Here is a 22,167-nt window from a genome sequence, read left to right on the forward strand (position 1 = left end):
TGATAATCCTGTCCACTCTGGGTTGTATGTATAAAGACAGTTTTTATGGACACTGTACTTCAGTCCTAATTTGCTCTGGAGTGAAATACGACTGATGTAGAATTAACTGATAGCCAGGCACAGTAAGTGCACCTTTCATGTATAAAATAAGGAGACAGCATGCAAGACTCAATCTTTTCACCTCACGTTTACAAGTGCTGCAAGTAGGTTTTTGTTGTAGCAACCACAGTAAGAAATCGCCGCCAACATTAAAATTACCAGTAGTGCCAGTTTACATATATATTGTCACAGTGAGACTGTCACCAATACCAGCTTGTGGTTCAGGGGACTATGAGGAACTGAAGTTATCTTTATCCGAGGAGCTAATTCAATTTCAAGAAGTTCTGCTGAAGGAGGCCTGATTGGCTTAGCTAATAAGGTCTTTAATTCAGCTTTGGTTCTAAGTTCCCTTGCCAAGTATGGATGACAGCAAAGAGTCCTAGCAATGAGATTCCAGAGGAGACAAAAGCTCTCTGAACAGCTATGTGCTTAATTCAATTTAATCAATGTTTGTACATACATAAACTGCCTACGTTTCCATCTTTTCAAGGACCTACAACCTGAAAGGAATTCTACCAAGAAACAGTGTACTTTCTCAAAAATTCCTCCTTCAGACAGGAAAACGGCCAATGAGCCTAACATCTGCTGCTGCTCAGCTTAGCTATCATGGTAAGGACAGCACTGTCAGCAGAAAATCATTGTAGCTCAGAGTACAAAACACACCATGCTTTGCAGTCTCCAGACACCCTCCAAAAATCTCCTCTGTCAGCTTTTAAAAAATCTCAGCCTTTGACAGATTTCAGCACAGAACAAATGTTCATAAAAAAATCAGAAATTGACACAATTGCTCAAATCCAGACATTTGTATAATTGGAATAAAATAAGAACAAATAAATGCTGACCTGTGGTGCTTGCTGTGAGCACAGTCACTTGAAACTGCTTTCAAATGTGGAATTCTACAATAATAAATGCAGGTCAAGAGAAAAAAAAATCATGCCTGCCCTTTTCAAAAGAAAAATTAACTTAATGACAGTGAGAAACATTTCACTATAAAATAAGTATTTGTACTGTTCCTGTAGGCATTGGAATCAGGCCAAATGTGAATTCACATCTAACCGCTAGAAGCAATCCTCAGTCACACTTTACTAAGAATTAGTTAGCTGAAAAAAATTGTTTTCAAGCTATTCGTAATTTCACCTATATTGAACTCCTTACATGGCCAGCACCTTCCCTTCCCTTCTCCCCTACTGAATGTTAAAAGTCAGATTGAATGCGTGGTGTTTAAAATTAAATCCAGACTATCAGTCTGAATGTCTATATCTGGACTGAGTTTGCTAACAGCAAGATTTTATTCTTAGCATTTGTACTAGTGTCCTTTCCTGTTATGTATGAGGGAAAGCAGTCCTGACAAGAAACAAGGAAGAAGACCAGAAACAAATCTGCAGTATTTCTCAGGTACAGCTCTACAAAACTCACAGTCCAAGTTTTACTGAGTGGAGAGGACTAAAGAGATTTAGGTTTTGCTGAACCCCCACGAACCATAGGCAGCAGTGAAGGCTCAAGTGATAATAAAGCATATTGTGCACACAGCACTATTCAGAGATCTCTAGCCTCACAGTAAAGAAGCTTATCTGTTTTGCAGGAAGCAGACTGGTCCCATCAGTGTGACACCGATGTTGTTTGGTCTCCTTCACAGCACAGATTTGGTGCTTCACTAGCACAAACACACAGGCAGCGGGACTCTAGATAGAATATCTATATTGCTCTGTGTTATATACCACACGGGCATATGGGCTTACTCAAACTTCCACAGAAAATGTTGTGTGATGTCAGCATGGTACAGGCTTTTCTGAATATTCTGAGATGGAGCACTGTCCAGAAACTTTACAGGATCTTACATGATTTCAAACTACAGTACTGTCTGTGGAAAAACAATCCAGTTTTCTGAGCTGTATTTCTCCTCCTCCTTCCAAATCTTCTCAGCCCTGTTCAAGCATACCACCCATGCTGAGATTTATGAAGAGAAGAAACCTGGGAGGCTTGTGCTAAGAGAATGCTGACCCAGTCACACTACAACTTAAATTTCTCCTTTACAGGACATGTGTTTTATACAAGGGCTCAGAGCCAAACAGAGGATAGCACATAATAAAATGGGGGGAAAGATAAAACACTGAAGTAATGGAAAAACTAGTACTTCATGAAATTTTTCTTTCTTCTATATTATTTTAATATACATAATAACTTTTCATGTTTCCATTTAAATCTCAGGGGTTTCGTGCAAACCTGAAAGTAAAGTATATTCTCTAGTATTCTGTTGGACTGATGCCAAAAGACAAAGGTCAACTACTCTCCTTTACTGAGTTTCAAGCAGCCTTTAAAAAGCAAGACTAGTTAATTGTTCTGCAAGACCTGTTTCTAAATCTGCTAACAAATCCAGCGCCTTGCAGACAGAAAAACTGCTCCTTCAGGAAAAAAAATGATGCCAAGGTGGATAGGTCTGTGTAAATAAAGATAAGTTCAAATGTTTATTATTTTAAGTACTTCTAATGCACAAAAATGGCTGAATTCATCCTCTTGCTCCTCACTTCTCCTCACTGTGTACCTTTGTAGAGAAAAACAAGATGCTGTGAACACACCCTATAAGAAACCCCAACAATTCTTCAGTTTATCTAAAAAAAATTGAGATATTTGTATGTGCTGAAAGTAGATACTGTATGTGTTCCTAAAGCCTGCAGTCTCTTCCATTTTCTTTAATCAGAGGTACCAATTAGACGTGACCTTTTATACTCATGGCTCATCAGCTACAATAGTTTCACCAGGTATCAGTAATCACTAACAAAAAAATCATAGCTGAGGCAGATTTCAGTGCTTGAGGAAGAGAGGGCAGCTTTTCAGGTCCACATGGTGAAAGAAAACCTTTCAGAATGAATATTTAATGAGTGTTAAGAGGTTATATTTGTCTCCTCTGTCTCTATCCACTCAGATTCACCTCACTGCAAAATGCCAGCAGTCTTCCAAGTCAAAGGGCGATGTTCAGTGGACCTTAAAGATAATCTGTGACCCAGCTCACTTCCTATCAGGATAAACTTGTTTTATGTATTTTATAGTTACTCTCCAGATTCTGCAGGACATTGAAACCACTCAGACACAGCAAGGAAGTGATCACACACTCTACAGGAGACACACAGCATGTGAGTCTACCCATCTGAGGAACCAGATGAGTTACAAAAGAAAAAAGTGACACGTAATGATATCTTAATCATGCCACCTTGCACTGAGAAGTCTATCCACACACAGCGTTCCGTCAGTTTCAGGGCAGGGTCGACAGGCAAATTTTACTACCTACAATCACAATATTCGTAGTGGTGTTGAAGGCAAAAAATACCCAAAGCATGGGGCTGCACTCTCACTCCACCTAGATGGAAAGCACATTGTAAAAAGTGAAAAAAAATATGAAAAACTTGAAGAAAATGTAAAGAAGGAGCAAATAATAATCCCTGTAAATCCCATAAAGAATATTAATTACAGTGTTTATGGTTGTCCTTTAACCTGTATAAGCTATAATGATTAGTAATGTTTAAGACAATTCAGTTAAAAGTCATACTGGAGTAGTAGGAAGATAATGATGAACTTTCTTAGTTGGAGATGGAAATAAATGCCAATTTGTAATAAATGCCTTCAAGAGCACAGACAGATTAGCAGGATCCCATGATGCTGAAGTCCTGTCTTTGAGATCCACAATACCAAGCAAAAGAAACAGAAAGGAGCAATTCTTAAATCCCACCACTGTAACATTTTGGCAACCTCATGATATTGTTTTAATGGTAATAAACACTATTTGGACACCAAAACCCTAATAAAAACCCTAATACTAGTGCAGGTTCATCAACAACAAAGTCCATACTTCTCAGAAACACAACTGAGTGATATTAATTGCTGTAGTGATGAAAAACATGAAAACTTTTACTAGTCTCACAGGCAAATATGCTAGGGTAAAAGTTGTTTATATATTACACTAGTAAGCTATATATATAGGAAAATATTATATACACATATATGTGTATTACATACAAACACATGAAAACATCATCACTCTGCCTTTGAAGTGTGTATTATTTACAGGAATCCAAATTTCTGAGTTTGAGAATTTCTGACCAACAGTATCACAGTAACTAATGTAGCTTTTATCTATTTCTCTTGGTTAGAAATGTATTGGAAAGCCCTGCACTCCATGCGATCTGTAACTCTTTATTATTAAGAGTTTGTTTTCCTCAGTGTGTGGGATGCTAACAGGCGTACTCTACACAACGTTCCATACCATGAGCTATTCTCATGTCACTTCAGTCATCTGTTTGAGATTCAAATCCAAAACATGTAATTTCGCACCCTCTTTCATAAATATTTTAAGAGTCAACTCCCAAAGGAAGTAAAATCTTCAGGACAGAGAGTCCGTGACTCCTTGCTGTGTGAAAACTTCATTTTCTCCTTCATACCAGACCTAACAGAATCACTAAAAACAGCTGTTGACATGTACAGTATCCAAATAAAGCTGTGATAAAAGTGAGAATAAGGCAAAAGGTGAAAGTTTCTTTGGTAAAGTCAACAAGCAAATGCAAGTACATGATGAGAGATGTGCTTTGGCAGCAGCTAAAACAATTATGTCTTTCACATAATAAAACCAGTCGACACAGTGCTCAGAGTCCCTGTGAGGTGAAATTCTCACACACATACTGCAGATTCTCACAGAATCTGGGGCTTGGTTGCAGGTAGTACAGAACACCGATAAAGAAAAGACTAACCATCTGCTAAGCACGTAGCCATGGTCTCCAGATGCACTGCAGTAATCCCTAAGGTTATTCATGCCCTTTCTGGCTGAGACACAAAAAAATCTTTTCATTACTATTTTATTACTACTACTATTTTTACCAGCACTCATATGCGTATACATAGTTAACTCCTCCTTGTCAATAAAGGAGGAAGGGAATGGATGGCAATCAGGAACTCCTGGCATTTTCAATGAACCTATATATAACAAATACAAAACTTATAAAGGTTACAAGCTTATTTTAGCCTCCAAATTTTGCCCTGGCTTAGGAAGAGAGAGACCACGTCTTGTTCTAGGAAAGACAGTGTCCCCATGCTTATATATTTGTTTGTTTTTAACATCACAGCAGAGTACATTAGACTGTGTCCCATTCCCTGCCTGTTAAGCTCCACCAGTAAAGACAGTGATTTTGCTGCAGATCCATACGAATGGCTGTTACTGTTCACTGAAGTACATTGTAATAATAGCCTGCTGTGTTACTGAATTTCACACAGAGTCTTCTCAGTATATGAACAGAACCAAATTAAATAAAGACTTGGTTTTATGAAGCAAGCTTTTCCCTGGAGGAGAAGATTTACCTTTGAATATCAGAGCACAAAATGGCACAAAAGAATTTCAGTAGTAGACTGCGCCATTAATGATCTGCCAAGAATTTCAAGTGCAACAAAGAAACGTCAGAAGGAGCCACAGGGCATGCATGTAGCAGGGAAACAAAACAAAGCTTAAACAAGAAACAAAGCGCTGGAAGTTTCCACCCTCCCACCTTCAAAAAGGGACATTTCCTGTTCCAGCCTAGAGCCCCACATGGGCACTGCAACAGAGAAAACCTAAGTTTCCAGCAATAAAAGTGATCTATGAAGTCAGAGGGGGAAGTAGAAAATAAAGAGTGGGACAAATAGAAGGAAATAAGTTCTGTTATTCAGTAGAAACTGTCAGGGAGAATTTATTTTAACAGAAAAGAGATGTAGTAAGTGGAGAAAAAATAGAGGGTGATCTGGTGTTTGCCTCACTTGCCTCTACAGATACATACTCAACGAAGTCTCGGTAAGGTTATCGTTAATTAGAGGCAAGACCTGTGGCTTTTTACAAAAAATACAAAAACCTTATGAACCAACTACAGTGAAAAGACTCTCCACTAATTCAGATTGCACACGTGGCCAACTGTCATTAGCCTGTTTTAGCTCTTTTACAGTGAGGTCAGATGGTTGAAAAGGCACTGCATGCCTGTGTTCATCAACCAAAACACAACACAGATGTGAATACTGCTAGAGCATGACACCAAACTCTGTTATGACAGCAATTAAAATTGGAGTTTCTGTATTCTGATTTGTCCAAATAATAAAGAAAACAATGGCATTAGGAGTGTCACTGGCTTGCTCCACAGTGTCTTCTTCGACCTCCTTAGCGCTGCAGTACTGCACCCATTCTCTCAATCAGAGTTGTCAGCAGGATAGCTCAGAAAATGACCAAGAAAAAAAAAATAGTGCAGTTTCTCTAGTTGGATAATCTCTTGAATTTATAAGAAAAAGAAAAAATGAAAGAATCAAAACTAAGATTACTACACACCACTTTTTTGTTAATTGCACTAATTACAGGACTGCAATAGTGCTGGCATAATCCTGCAGTACTGCAACAAGTCCTAGTCTTGCTGGAGGGGGGCATAACATAGGAGCATAGCAGCACTAAAAATAAAATAAAATAAATCAGATTGGTAGGCACCACAGAAGATCTCTAAACCAAGTGTGTGACCAAAGCAAGGTCAGCTTTGAGATAAGACAATGTTACTCACGGTGTTTTCCAGACAAGCACTCCCTTGTTCCAAACTATGCACAGTCTCCTGTCCTCTCACCAAACCAACCTCTGAAGTGCCTGGTTCCATCCTGAGAGCCTCTATGTAGGTACTGGTGGCTTACATTAGGTCCGGACAATGACATCCCTTCTCCATACTAACAAATCCAATGCTCACACCACTCCTCTTGGGACTCGGGGTAAAACAATACTGAAAACATGGTGTTAAAAATCTTCTTAAAATGGAAGTAAATGGCATTTGCAGCCCTACTCCCAACAACAGACTTACTCATTTTATCACCTAGACAATCACACTGATCAGACGAGATCTATTTTGGTTGCTTCCTAATGATGTTATCAGGATTTGGACTTCCTTACACTATCATTGGTTTATCTCTTGTACAAAACATTCTGTGTATTTTAGAGACTTAGAATTACTAATTTTTCTATGCAGTTTTCACAAAGAAGAAAAGCACTCTTACAGTTTCAAGGTAGTGTTCATAGCTATAGAGTAAAAGAAAATTTAGAAGAAACTACAGTATGCCATAGAAACAGATCTACTACAGCATGGCTGACATTGGCAGGGGCCACAAGATCCCAAGCAGGGACACACAAAGCAGGGTGCCCAGGACCATGCTCACGCAGCTTTTGGAGGTCTCCCACGAGAAGACCACAACATCTCTGGGCAGCCTGTGCCAGTGCTCCATCACCCACACAGTAAAAAAGTGGCTCTTGATGTTTGGACGGAACCTTCTGTGTATCAGTCTGTGCTCACTGTCCTGACACCACTGGAAGCAACCCGGTTCTGTCTTCTTTTAGTTTAGAATACTAGATTTTGGAAATTGGATATTCTTTACACCTGGACTATTCTTATACTGGAAATTACCAGAACATGAAATATATATTTCGGTACTTTTTATATATTCTAGAAATCACTTAAAAAATTTCATTCTGTTTTGACTGCAGTGTACTATTTGAAAGCAAAAGTGATTTCTCATGCTCGCAGTAAACAAAGAGCTTCAATGGTAAATTACAAGACTATTAATATTAAGAAAGGAAAATTCCATTCTCCTTTAATACTAGGTTCTCCTACAAGCACTCTCCCTCACACACACACATATTCATAACCCTTTTCAGGACTCTATTCTGATTTTGGAAATATCTTAGTCGTCTTTCACTTCTGCACAGAAGGAAACAGACGAAAATGTTTCTGCTCCTACAAAATTAAACTGACAATTCAGTTGAATAAGTCTTAAAGATCTGTTCTAACAAGGCTCCCAAAATGTCTTCAAATCATGCTACGTACCCTGGCTCTGTCACAGTACTACACAGACCTTGTTCAAAACTCCCAGAATGTGAAGAATAATTTCCTGTCTTCTCATTTGTAAACAGTATAAGTAACTTTGCAGAACATGCTTAAGAAACATACATAAGAAGTAGAATTTTAAACACACTGTTTTGACATTCTGTGCCAGGAAGGTTTTCTTTGACATCAGCAGGAAATTTACCCATGAAGGTCATCCACTTACAGAAATCCTCTGATGGGAGAGGTCAGTTTTGGGCTGGTACCAGCTGTGCTGTCTGGCACAGACGAAACATGTTCAGACATGTTAATCCATGTGGGAGCCTTTGGAGGCTGTAGCCCAAAATAAGCCCATAAAAAAGAAAGGGCATTTATTTTAAACACTCTTTTAGTAGTCACAGTGTCTTCTTCAACTGTCTTACTGAAAAATTTCTCCAAGTGTTTAAATTAAAATGCTCTCGGATTTTATTTTATTTTTTATTCAGGATATTTATAGAAATTCCCATTGCTTATTCATATTTGTATACATTTTGAGATATAAGACAGATGCAGCACTGAGAGAACTACTGACCTTCTGTTTCCCAACATCTGTCTATTGCACAGTGCAAGACTTAGTCAGAAAGACTGGTAAAATGCGTATTTTTCTTAGGTGGTCTTTACATGCTGCATGTTAAGTCTAGACATATGTTTGTTTGTTAAGACTGCAAGTAAACTTACTTCTTAATAAGTCAGTCATGTCTGCTAGTATATGTTTACATCACATCAAAAACAGAATATTGTTTTAACCTTGGTGGACAAACTGTGTAAGTAAAATTCACAGTCAAGTTGGAAAGAAAGCACTATACATCTTTCAGTTCATCTTTTAAAGGATGAGAGCTTTCAGTGCAATTTTCTGCACTCAGTCCTGAGAACGGCTCACTGCACAAACAACGAACCTGCTCACTCTAGGCTACAGCACCTATACCTGCCCACTTTATGCACTGGCTGCAATCCGATAACTGTAAATGAGAGGAAGGCTGTCCTGCAGATGCCTTTTTTAGTTGCCTTCAGGATCACAATTGACCAGTGAATCCCTTTCAGGCCCAAAAACTAAGCTGTGTGCCAAGTGAAGATGTAAGCCACAGGACCATCCTGCCATAGAGGACAATTCAGTTTTCCTACTGATATAGAACACACCTGCTGTCCTTTTCTTCCCAAGGAATGACATACAAGCACTGAGAAACATAAACAAACAATTCATTCTTACAGAAAGTTCAGAAATACACAATACACTGACGATAACAGCTAAATTACAAGCCCACTGCACAAATGAAACTAAGGCACAGATAATGAATGGATGTCAGCTTTCTGTAGACATTTCTTCCTCCACAAAGCTTTCGAAACATGTAATATATGAGTAAATAAAGCACCTATCTTTTAACATTTATTAATATTGCAATGTCATTTTAAAAGTTACACTTCCTGAACAAATTTGGCATTATACAGTGCTAAACAACTTTTTATTATACTCCAAACACATTAAGTTATATTCATGAAAGTTTAATGCAGTTGTCTTTTACAGTGTTCTAGGAGAGACCTTCCACTTGTTCTATTTCATTTAATTTAAAAATGGCTTGTATGTGACATGGAGTTGATTTGACAGAGGTGTCTTAAAAATCCACAACAAGCCTCTTACAGGTAAGAGAAAGTGAGACTGACTTATCTGACTAAGGAAGATAACAAGAGCAATGTCAGAACTGGCAGAGCTTGAACAAATCACAGCAGTGAACGCTTTTACCTAGTTGACAGTAAACTGTATTTATAAATTGGAGAAGTCTTTATTTTGGAATATCCCTTACAACAGTGAGGGGCATCCATGCCAGGCAAGGGCCATGCATATCCAGCTTCTTGCATTCACTCTGTCATTAGAACAGGTGGATTAAGAATACTGAAGAAAAGCAGACAGCTGCAAGCCACTGAGTTACAAGAGGGACAAAGAAATCCATACAGTATTTGTAAATTAAAAATTCAAAGAAATAGTCACAAAGATACAAGCAGAATGTGATATGCTATTCTCCATGGCTAATCAGAGTTGCGTATTTCTTTAGTTACTACTGTTTCTTAAACAAAAATAAAAGGTCCCATTCATTAATTGATCCAAAAAAACTTCTTTTTTACAATTGGAAGATTAAGCTCTAAGCTTTACCTTTGAAATCTTATGTTTCTGCTTCACTGTAGACCTCTTTCACTTTATATCCATCACTTCAACTTCATTTTTCAAACATCGTATTTGAAAAAAGAGTAACAGTCAATGACCAAGGTAAAACTTTTCACAGGTGCACAGATATAAAGGATGTCAATGGAACTACTGCTGCTCAAAATCCTTGGAAAGTAAGACCAGTCTAGGGAGAGTTGATTGATCATTTCCAAATTAGAGGTCACTTTTGAAAGCAACAATTAATTTCCTTGTCTACAAATATCTTACTTAGAATGAACTCTTTGGGAGCTATAATTCCTGCTTATATAAGTTGATGCAATTCCTATAGTTACTTGCTTTATTCTAAGAAGGTTTGTATCTGTATTATTATTCAAGAAGTGCTGAATATGTCTAATGCCTTTGTGTCTATAAAATACTCAAGATCTTCATACGGAAGATGTGAATTGTAATACTAGACCTGACTGAGTTAAACCTAGCTGGTTATTAACAGAGATTTCACAATAACTCTTTGAATAACAAACGTATTAGAATAGATTTTCTGTATTAGGTATTGCAGAAAACCTTCAATCAGGGAAAAAAAAAAAAAAGCTTGAAGTTAAACTTCAAACTGTAACCATGTTGTAACAGAGTCAAGAAAATGCTATGATCAGGTATTACGAGTAGTTGCAATAACACAGCTTGAGCCTAAGTTTGACTGAATGTTAACATCTACCCTTTCAAATGAATCAAAATAGGTTTAGGAGAAGCTACAATACCTAGGCATTCCTCACCTCAGTCTAATTAAGGCTTGTGAACTATGCGTAAGTTAAAGGCCTGGGCCCCTTATTCCTTCAAAATAATTCTTATAGAATACAGTATTTTCATCTGTTCAGTCTGTGATGTCTCAGTTGGTTGTGCTCCATATGTAAATTCATGTAACCATATTTACACTGTTTTATGAAGGCACATACTTAATGGCTATGCCACTAGGTACTGTCCAGTCAGTCCTGAACCTAGCAGCAGAGCTGTTACAAGCAGCAGTCCACTGTCAGGACCTTAAGTTTGCTACTATCACTACCTTAGATTTGCCAACGATTTATATAACTATCTGGAGTTGCCTTGAGATGGAGTAACATTCCTTTTCAGCAGCCTGTTACCTCCTGTTCTCGTACCTGCTTTTGAGGATTCGGGATTTAACAGTGCATCACTCTGTTGCACACTTACACTAACTGACCTGAGGAGTATTAAATCCTGAACTAAACCCTAAGCAGAATGATGAAAGCACAGCAGGAAATTACATTTCCTGCCACATTTAAATTACATTTAAATATGTAAACAATACATATGCAACATAGATCTCCAGAGAACACGCTATTTAAAATTTTCTCTTATATGCTACCCTCACTGTCTCCTGCTGTGCCAGGGGACTGGGTTATGGGAAGTAGATAACAGGAAGTAGCAGCAGAAACACTTTATCAGGACAATACATTCTCCAACAAAAATCATGCAAAGAGGGTCCAGTGGTTCATGGAGGAAAGCAGGCCTGCTTGGAGCTGTATCCCTCTGTTGAGTCTTGAGTTTAAAGCATTAACTCCTAGCAGCTCTATCCTTGTTGGTAACAGGCTTTGGAACTGCTTTCAGAGGAACATTCAGACTTAATTTCTTTGCCTTCCTATCAATCTATTAAATTTTTGAGCACAGTTTGACTTTGACACACAGTAAGCACTAAATCATCATTAAAACTTCATTACTTCTGGTTTCGCTCTATTATGACACTGTTTTAAATGCTGAAGAGAGATGTTCATTATTTGTTTGAGGAGGTTATATTTGCTTCCCTGGTATTTCCAGGTAGAAGTCAGAGACAAAAGCAAACCAACCTAAGCCAAGAATGGTGAGTTTCTCTTCTTGGGCAATTTCTACAAGTCAATGCATTCTTTGATTCCTAGTTCTCACAATTAAAACAAAAACAAAAACCCAGTCTTCTGGAGTAGTGTTGCTCTTCTCTGGGCAGTAATCAAGGGGAACTCAGCTGGTAATAATGATTAAGCAAAAATACAGCCTTTGCCATGCAACTGGCCAAAACAACTTAAAGACACTTCTCTGAATTACTATCTTTCATCCTGTCTTTGTGTTTGCTGCTTATAATGTCCGGGGCTTCTGTCCTATAGGAATAGGCAAAGCCATTTAAGCAAAGTTTCCTACTGTGCTACAGAAAAAACCAGCCCTACTCCAAATTTTCATCCCATGAATTTAAGTTTCTTGTTGACTGAAGGGATAACATTCTTTCTGCACTCAGCAGAGCACATTCAAAGCCATTACATCTCTACCTTTCACAGCATTTCACTTCGTTAAGCAAGTCAGAACAGACACCATCACAGCATGCCCTCTCAAAACTTGACCCTTGCCAGCCAGACAGTAAATGGATAGGCAGCAGACACTGATGTCTCAAAGCTGCATTACAAGGTGGGCTACCAGGTGTAAAATCACAGAGTCCTGAGTAGTGAGGTAACCAGCTGTGCTCAGACTAAGGCTAATTAGAGCTTACAAATGCTGTTGTAACGACCTGGCTGTAGAAAACAAGGTATCAGATAATGCTAGCTGTAAGAGAATTCTCTAAACAATCCTCTTTTCCTGTACCAAGCTGACTACTATTTTCCACACTCAACTTCATAACTCCTACATAAACAACTTTTGCTCACTCTTCTGATTCTCATTTTGTAGACCATGAGCTAACAACTCTGGATTCCATTTCCTTTTCTGTTAAGCAAAAATCAGATAAACCAGAATACAAGGATATGAAAAAGAATAGTTTGTTGAACAGTGTACACAGCTACACATTCACTACAAGAGAAAGAACACCAATCTAAGGTTATATACCACCAGAGAATTGAAGACTGGAGACTTACCACCACAATCCTGTTGATGTTGGATCAAATTAAAGCAGATGTTTCCTGTCAAATGTTACACTCTGCCTACAGTACATACAAATGTACTCCAGCAGTCACTTCAAGCAAACATATGTAAATGTTGAACATCTTAAGTGAATTCTCTTGTAAACCACTGCTCTGTTAGTGTATTTCTAATCAATATTTAAGTCCCCTAGATTATTGCTTCCTGCTGTTTAACAGCACACACTGAAAAACTATTAAGCAACACATTATCCTGCACAGACATGAGCAAAGCACCAGACTTTCTAAACCCCTTCCTTCAAGTATTACACATGATATTTTTTTAATTAACTGAAGGAAAAACTTGAATAGGTTTAGATTTAGGCTAAACTGTGGCTACACAATATGGATGTATCACAAGAAGAGGTGGATTTTTTTTTTTTTTTTTTTTTCCCCAGATGAAAAAGGTCCTCTGACCTTAGAAGACAGCAGTACTACTGAGCCAACTGTCTCTCATGAAATCTGCTCTTATTACCGATGTCCAAAAGTGAGCCATTTTTTAACTCTGGTAATCTCAACTAGGAAAAAACTTCCATGCATTTTAGCGTTTTAAGGAATAGTGACAGTTTTTAAATCCTAGCTGGACATGCTTGAAGTTAGCATTTCCTTACCTCTTCTGGAAGACAGAGACCTAACAAGTAGAAACAAGTTTTCTTTCTTGTCTAGGTATAATTTTTCTAACCTACTGCACAAATGTTATATGTTATATACATTATACTACAAATGTTGCCATTTTCCTTTTCAGTCACGTTTATTTTAATGTAGTTTTTCATTTTCCATTGTTAGAACATCAAAGCACTAAAAACAACATTCAACAGTGCAATAAAAATTACTTTCAATCAATACATATAAGCCTTAGCAGTTAGACATTTCACCCACCTGAACAACTCATGCTTTCTATGCACAATCTAACATGCTTTTTCCTAAGCACAAGCATGAGATGTAGGATTCAAAAATTCTCTAGCAAGGAAAACTTCGATAAAGGATGAACAGAACAGGGGACATTTATACAAACAAGACATAGTAAGTCCATAAGACCTGAGGTCCTAAAGGATTCAGCCAAAGGCATTGCCAGGCCACTCTGTTATATTCAAAAGGCAAACTGAAAGAGCCTTCTGAAGATAGCAAGCAAATACCAACACTGCCTTCAAGAGGGGCAAGATCTAGAGGACTGCAGACCTGTCAACTTCACCTTATTCCCTAAGGTGAGGTGGTGAAGTGACTTGTCGGTAAATCAGTTCCAGACATGCTAAAGACAAGAGTGCAACTGCAAGTAATCAACATGGATTTATGAAAAGGAAATCCTGCACAACCAACCTGTTAGCTTTCTACAATGAGGTGACTAGCTAGGTAGACAACGAGTGAGAAGTGGATATTGTCTGCATTGACTTTAACAAGGCTTTCAACTCTCTCTCCCATAATAATCTCAGAGACATAATGATGAAATACACAGTAGATAATTATATACATAAGAGGATTGAAAATTAGCTGAATTTCAAAGCTCAAATTGTTGCCATCAACAGCACAAATTCCTGCTGGAAGGCAGTCTACTACAAGGGTCCCTCAAGGGTGTACACCGCAGCCAACACTGCTGGATGTTATTATTGATGACCTGGAAGATTGGATAAAAGAATATTCTCAGCAAGTTTATAGCTGATAGCTTGTAAGAAAGAGTAGCTGATACACTGGGTAGTTTTGCAGCCACTCAGAGACCTGAACAGGTTGGAGAAATTGGCCAAGAGTAACCTCATCATAGTCAACAAGGAGCAATGCCAAACCCTGCGTGCAGCAAGAATAATTCCAGGTACCCCATATACACACTGGAGTCAAAAAGCTGGAAAGTAACTCTACAGAAGAGGATCTGGGGTCCTAGTAGATGATAACTTGACCATAAGCCAACAATAAGCTTTGAGGCAAAGAAGGCCAACAACATCCTGGTCAGCATTAGGAAAAGCAGTGCCAGCAGGTCAAGGGAGGTGAGCCTTCCTCACTGTGCAGTACTGGTGAGGTGGGATCTGGAATCCTATGTCCAGTGCTGGGGTCTCTGGGATAAGATATACATGGACTTACTGGAGCAGTTCTAGTAAAAAGCCACTAAAATGACTAAGAGATTGGAGCCTGTGTCAGACTGGGAGAGGATGAGAGAGAAGGGGCTGTTAAAACGTAGAGGAAGGAAGGTTGAAGAGAGCATATTAGCAGTGCACATAGAAAATCTGATTGGAGGGAGGAATAAATAAAGATGGAGCCAGACTCTTTAGTGGTGCTTAGTGACACGACAAGAAACAATGGGGACAAACTGAAAAACAGAAAATTTGGCTCCAGGATAATTTCAAAACAAAACAAAACAAAACACCTAGTTTATTGTGAGAGTGGCCAAACAGTGGAACAGATCTAATCAAAATCTCTGTGAAGTCTCCATTCTTGAGGACACTCCAAGCCCAATTGGACATGGCCCTTAGCAGAATTCTCTGGTTGAGAGAGTGCTCTCAACAGTCGTTAAGCTAAATGATGTCCAGACATCCTTTCCAATTTCAATTACTACATGATTGCTTCCTCCTTTTATGTTAATATTCACAGTATACTTTTTAATTTAATTTTTAATATTTTATTTCCAGTGTATGAGCTTGAAGAATTAGCTTTATGGTAGATATACAATGGACTTCTCTAGAGTACAGAACACAATCCATCAGAAACGCAAAAAAGGGATCAAGAAACAAAAAATATTATAGATTAAAAGCATACACTAGTGAGCAGTAACCTGAAGCCTATTGCAGAATTGCATCTAGCAGCATTATCTTTTCTGTTCTGAATGTTCTACTCAGAACAGAAAATATTTTCCTCAACAACTTAATTAGAGTGGAGGTGAGATATACAGCATCAGAGATGGTGCTGTCACACTAAACAACATGCTGTCTGCTATCAGACATCACTTTCTTGAAGGACAGGACTTCCCTTTCCATTGGGGACACTTCAAATCTCAGAATTCTAATACTAAACATTAAACTAGTGTGCTACTTCTACACAGAATTGCTCAATCCTGTCTTTTTTCTTTTTGCCAAAATCACATTACAAAATTCTTATCCTTCAAAACGGATTATCTTTTTTCTTGCAAGTTGGCTAGTTAGTTCACGGGAATAGAAGCATGAATGCTTTAAGCATATTCTTTCATACTCGCTGTCCAACGATAACATTTCACTGACACTAGGACAACTCTCCCTCATGTATGTGGGTATAAGAAATCAGATTCTAGTTCAACATGAAACTCCTTCAGCAATATACTACATTTCAGACTATAATATTCTACAGTTTTTTTTTGAAAAATACCTCTTACAGACAACTATCTTTCATGGAAGTTAATCACTGCCAAAAGGTGGGCTTTACTGATAATCCTGGAAGACATGATGGCTCAATAATTCCTCCACTCAGCCTTCGAGGAAGGTGTTTATGACTGTTTACTGTGTGCTACAGCATGTATCCAGTTCATATACAGAAAAGTTACTTCCTTAAAATGAAATACCACATGTGACTTCAAGTCTAGGCTGGGCTCTTTGAGGTCTGAGTTCAGCACTGGCACATATAAGTGAAGCAAGTTTACTTGAATTCTGCCACCACAGCGTCAGAGTATCTGGACATCATCACTGCACTGTTACAAAAACTTTAGAATTCAGCTATTTTGAATTTTCAAGAGAAAGAAAAGCTATCATCTTTGAAAAGATGTGACTTTTAAATATTCAGGAAAACAACAACAATCTTGAAACAAAAGAAAAAAGTAATATTGAGGTGTCCTGGAGCAAAGCAGCAAACTTCATAACAGTAATTATTTGACAGATGACGAGGAAAATATTTATATTCTTCCATCATTTACTGAGTTTTATTTAATAATCAGACTTAACTCCACAGAACTGACTAAGGCAGTAATCACTCTAAAATAACTTGTGCACCAGAGGGTCAAATAAACACTGTCAAAGACATCAATCAAGTAGCCACTTGGTCATAATGGGGATTTCAGCACACTCATACTTCCTGGCATATTTACCCAGCTTTAAGAAATGTAAAAAACAACATATTTAAAGGCCACTGTGTCTTTGAGTCTTACAGGAATGCATATATCCCAGGTTGTACTTCCAAAACGAAGTGCTACTTATTTCAAGTAGTATCTCAATATAACAGTAGCTTTCACTTCAACAGTGAGATATTTGGATCACAAAACAGACAGGATATAATAAAAAAAACTTGCAATCTAACCTGCATTTTCTTAAAACAGACTATTCACCTACAAGTAAGGAATATTTTCCTGAAGATTCTGTCAATCATTAAATGAAACTGCTAGCTGAGCAAATCAGTAACTTTCTGAAACCTCCCAAATAGAAATGCACCCTGATATTCTTGCTTCTCAATGAGTGTAATCAATCCCCTCATAAAATCTACATTTCATTTTAAAATTACTGCTTATGTTTCTTGATTAGACACATTTAGCAGGCACAACCAATTGCTCTTGTACTAGTGAAGCTATGCAGCCAGATTAACACTGAGACACAATTATCTCTGCGATCACACCTTCCACATAGAGAATCTAAGGCAATAACATTTAGCTTAATCCTCTTATGAGGAGATTTACAGAAAATTTAGGCCTGGATGAAACTTCTTCAAAATCCAGCTGCTAACACAGGATGCACTTTTTCAGTAAATTTGTTAGAAACAAATTGGCCTTGTCACAGATAACTGAAGTATACTTTCAACCTGTCTTGGAACTGGAAATGGATTTCAGGACTACTAAATACTCCTTCCAGGACATTTTATATCATAATAAAAAAACATAATTAACAGGATTAAAATAACCAGTTTTGTGTTTTTTTTCTTAAATGCTTGCTTAGTACAGCACTTGCATTTTAAGTGCTTTAAAATTCCATGATTTGAAGAAGTAAGGCTGCCAAATGAGACTATTATTTCATCAGAAAAAGGATGAAATTATTTGGAAAAGGAATTACCCCTTACTTTTCATAATATCAGAAAGATCTGACCAATTTATTTCCTTCTCAGAGTGAATTAAACTATTTTAATCCAAGTAAAGGTTAGTAATATTCATCTGGCTAAGATCAAAGCATCCTTAAAAGAAATTAAAGTAATGAAACACATAATCACATAATCAAATGACTTAACTATTTTGCAATTGCTTTATATTATCTCCCTGCTTTGTATTATAATGACCAACATGATAAAGATGTTCCATCTTACTTGTCCAGGGCTGTACTGGTGGGCATGCTTCTACCAAATCCTCGGACACCCATCTGACAGAAGTATGGAATGCAAGACAGATTGGCAGCAATAATTGCCAATGAATCAGACGCATTAACAAAGAAACCATTTTGGCCAAGGATCATATAGCGGTCCTGGAAAAGACAAGAAATACAGAAACGTGTCTCAAATCCTATGTTTTGGTTTCTTCTTTTAGATGAACAGTAGAAAAAGGGTTTTTTTGGTTTTTTTTTTTGTTTGTTTGTTTTTGTTTTTAAATCAGGCTTTGAGTTACTTGTATCCCTCTTCAGGCAGAGTAAATTTATTGGCATTGTCCTATTGGCATTGACAGATTTATAACCTGCTATCATACTCTCACTCCCTCCAGCAAACAAAAGCTCCAAATCAGACCCTAGCCTGAGCCTCCCACATTGTACTTCAGTACGTCTGCTCCTGCCAGGGAATGCTTGTGTAGGAGAATCTTTCTCCCAATTGCACGCACTGTACAGTGAGTAGGAGGGTATTTTGTGTTTAGAGACCACAGAAAACAGCTTCTGTTCTTCCGAAATTTTTCATCGTTCTCAAATCCTCACAAGACAGCAAGTTGTTTTTGCAATACTTTACTGATGTGTTGATAACATGTCACAAAAACTAAAACAAGCAGAGATTATAATATATTTAGTGTTTTATTCAGCTAAAAATCTCTCAATTTATGATGTTAACCAAAACTAACTTTTTTTAGTTACTACTTATTACTATTTAGTTACTACTTAGTGACAAGTTGATGCTATCTGTATATGCTGTCCTTTCCCACGCAGAGAAACATTACACCAGAAAAAAACAAATACAGAAAAAAAAAAGGAGGGGAAGGGAGGGGAGGGGAAGGGAGGGCTCTCATTCTGGATTCAAATCCTGTTCAACTTGCAAAACATCTGTAGGAACAAATTATTCCACGTGACTGATTTACAGGTACAAATTCTATCATCTATGCTTGAAAGTAATGCTATTCATCTTCAAGAACTGTCTGAAAAGCAAATAAATTATACTTACATGTCCAACACCAGACAGCAGACAAAACAATACCTAAGGTGAAACTTCCACACCGATCAGAATACTTACTCCATCAGCATCAAAAGCAGCTCCAAACCCATACTCTCCACCTCTCATAGCCTCCAGCAAGGCAGTTGCATATGTTAAATTGGGATCAGGACGCTGTCCACCAAAATCCTCCAGAGGAATACAGTTTATAGCAGAATTGGCAGGAGCTCCTAATTCATCACAGAGGATTCTTCTCACATAAGGTCCCATAACTGTAAAAATATAAATCTGCCATGCAATCACAAAAACATATGCTTGACATTCAAATTTTTCACAGTACTTCAGAGACTTGATACAAAACATACTTCCAGCAATTCTATACATCTGTCCTATTAACAAAAGGGAAATCATCATTTCTCAGAAGAGAATATGGTCATCACTCTACACAGATCAGTTGTTAAGTCGGTATTAAAAACACGCTTCTTCATTAGCAGAAGTGAGAAAGTAACCACTGAATATTGAAAGAGAAGTTTTATTTAGCAACTATTATGGGAAAGTAATTAATGTACAGACATAGGGTATTCCTTACTAGAACAAAAATAATATGCTATTATAATATTTTACATGTCCTGGACTGCAAGCAACAGTTTAGCAAAGAAAGTAAGCAGTAATAGAATGGAAATAGGGAATACACTTCTTTCAGATTTCTCACACTGAAATTAAACATTTCCCTACTGAAAATGTTGCCGCATTTTTCCTATTGTCACGTACATAATAAATAAAAACTTTCCTACAACTAATTACAAAATAACTTTTTTTTTCTTTAATCATATGGCCAAGTAAGACCGTGGTTCATGCTACCATATCATAATTAGTATATGCAGCGTTGTGGGGTATCCGAAAATATCACACAGATTCATTTTGAAGCAGCTTTTTATTTCACCGACAACCCAGATTACCATGCCAGGCCTTCTCTTAATTTCCTGGTAAGACTTACCAATCCTAACCTTATCTGCTGAAGAAATGCATATACATTTCCATCCTTTAACCAATTAATCTACATTTTCAATAATTGTAAGGAGTATTTTCTATCACTTCAGAAATAAGAGGATCCTAAATACACACGCATCTGGAAATGATGTCATTATCAAACCGTACCAAAGATTTTTCACAATTAAATATTTTGATCTTATGGAGAAAACTGTAATGTTAGTTGTATCTGAAATCTATGCTTGTGCACTTGGAGGCTGAGTAGCATTTTTTAGTATCTTGTAATAGATGAGGACATCAGAGATCTATACATTATTTCAATAACATTCCCTCCAGAAGTGTATGTGATGAAAGGCATTCCGTTCCTCATTGCTTGGCCAACTCACCGAGGATTTCTGGTAGCAATTTTTTTTATTCAGATTTAACTAATTTTCATTGAATCACAGAATGGTTTGGGTTGAAAGGGACCTTAAAGATCATCAAGTTCTAATCCCCTTGCCATAGGCAGGACTGCCACCCACCAGATAAGGCTGCCAGGGATCCAACCAACCTGGCCTTGAGCACCTCCAGGGATGGGGCATCCACAGCTTCTCTGGGCAGCCTATGCCAGTGCCTCAGGATACCCCAGAGCACTGCTTTATGTAAAGCATGTCTTCCTAATATCTAACCTAAATACCCTCTCTTTCTGTTTAAAACCATTCCCCCTTGACTCATTACCATTCACCTGTGAAAAAAGACAGTCTCCCTCCTGCATCTAAGTTCCCTTTGAGTACTGGAAGGCTGCAGCAAGATCTCCCTGGAACCTTTTCTTCTCCAGGCCAAATAAAATGAGCCTTTCTTTATAAGAGAGGTGCTCCAGATCTCTGAGTATCTTTATGGCCCTCCTCTGGATCCGCTTCAAAAGCTCTACATCTTTCTTGTTCTTGAGGCCCCTGGAGTGGAAGAAGCACACCAGGTGGGGCCTCACAAGGAGAGAGCAGAGGGGGACAATCAGCCCCCTGCTTTGCTGGCCATCCCCCTTTCAATGCAGCCCAGGATACAAATGGAAACCATTTTTCCTTCGTAGACACTGTCCTGTAATCTCCTTGGTTATGACACTCTGCAACGTATCATCCACTCATGGCAAGATAAGCTCACCCTGCTTGCTTTCAAACTTTTATTGCATATAGATGTCCTCAATTACTTATCAAGAAAGGACTAACAGTGGGTTAGGCCTTTATTAATAGTCTGATGTGCAAACCCTTTAGCATTTCTAAAAGTCCTGACATTTATACACCGTATATATATTTACCTTTATTGTAAAACTATTACAGCAAAATCATATTTTGGTCCTGATAGTATCTTAAGTTCATACCTCCATTCATGGCATCAATCCTTATTTTGATCTGGTTGGGTCCAGTCAGCAAATTTCTGATTGCATTGAAATCAAAGATATTTCGAAGGAGATTGAGGTAGATATCCACAGAATCAACAATTTCCACTAGAAAAAAAAAAAAAAAAAATGCAAAAAAAAACCAAAAAACAATCAATAACATAACAAAATAGAAATACAGCTTACATATGGGGACATGTGTCTCCCAGCACACTTTTACAACCCATGTACCTGAATTAAAATAGGACCACACAATCTCTGTGCAACATGAATTGGCGCTGATGCCAAAGAGACAAAGTAAAAAGCTCTTTCATCAACCTTAAGCCTTGCATGCATCATCAGTTCTGCTTGCTACAGCACTGCAGAGAATGGAAGATGTCCATGTTGATAAAAATTCACAATTTCTATTATCTAAAAGCAGTATCTATTTGCATCACTTCATCAGGAGAGACA

General features: G+C 37.8%; 1 protein-coding gene across 1 annotated transcript in view; it reads right to left on the reverse strand.

Annotated features, from left to right (window-relative positions):
• Positions 1–22,167, reverse strand: part of PGM5 (phosphoglucomutase 5) — a 69,139-nt gene that overhangs the window by 37,306 nt on the left and 9,666 nt on the right. The window contains exons 4-6 of the mRNA XM_085212810.1: positions 21,697–21,822; positions 19,434–19,624; positions 18,315–18,469 (exon numbers count right to left, since the gene is read on the reverse strand). Coding sequence (XP_085068936.1) covers positions 18,315–18,469; positions 19,434–19,624; positions 21,697–21,822 — 472 coding nt within the window. The remainder of the gene's footprint in view (positions 1–18,314; positions 18,470–19,433; positions 19,625–21,696; positions 21,823–22,167) is intronic.

The sequence above is a fragment of the Meleagris gallopavo genome, chromosome Z, assembly GCF_905368555.1.
Source record: "Meleagris gallopavo chromosome Z, MGAL_WU_HG_1.1, whole genome shotgun sequence".
Lineage (NCBI taxonomy): Eukaryota > Metazoa > Chordata > Aves > Galliformes > Phasianidae > Meleagris > Meleagris gallopavo.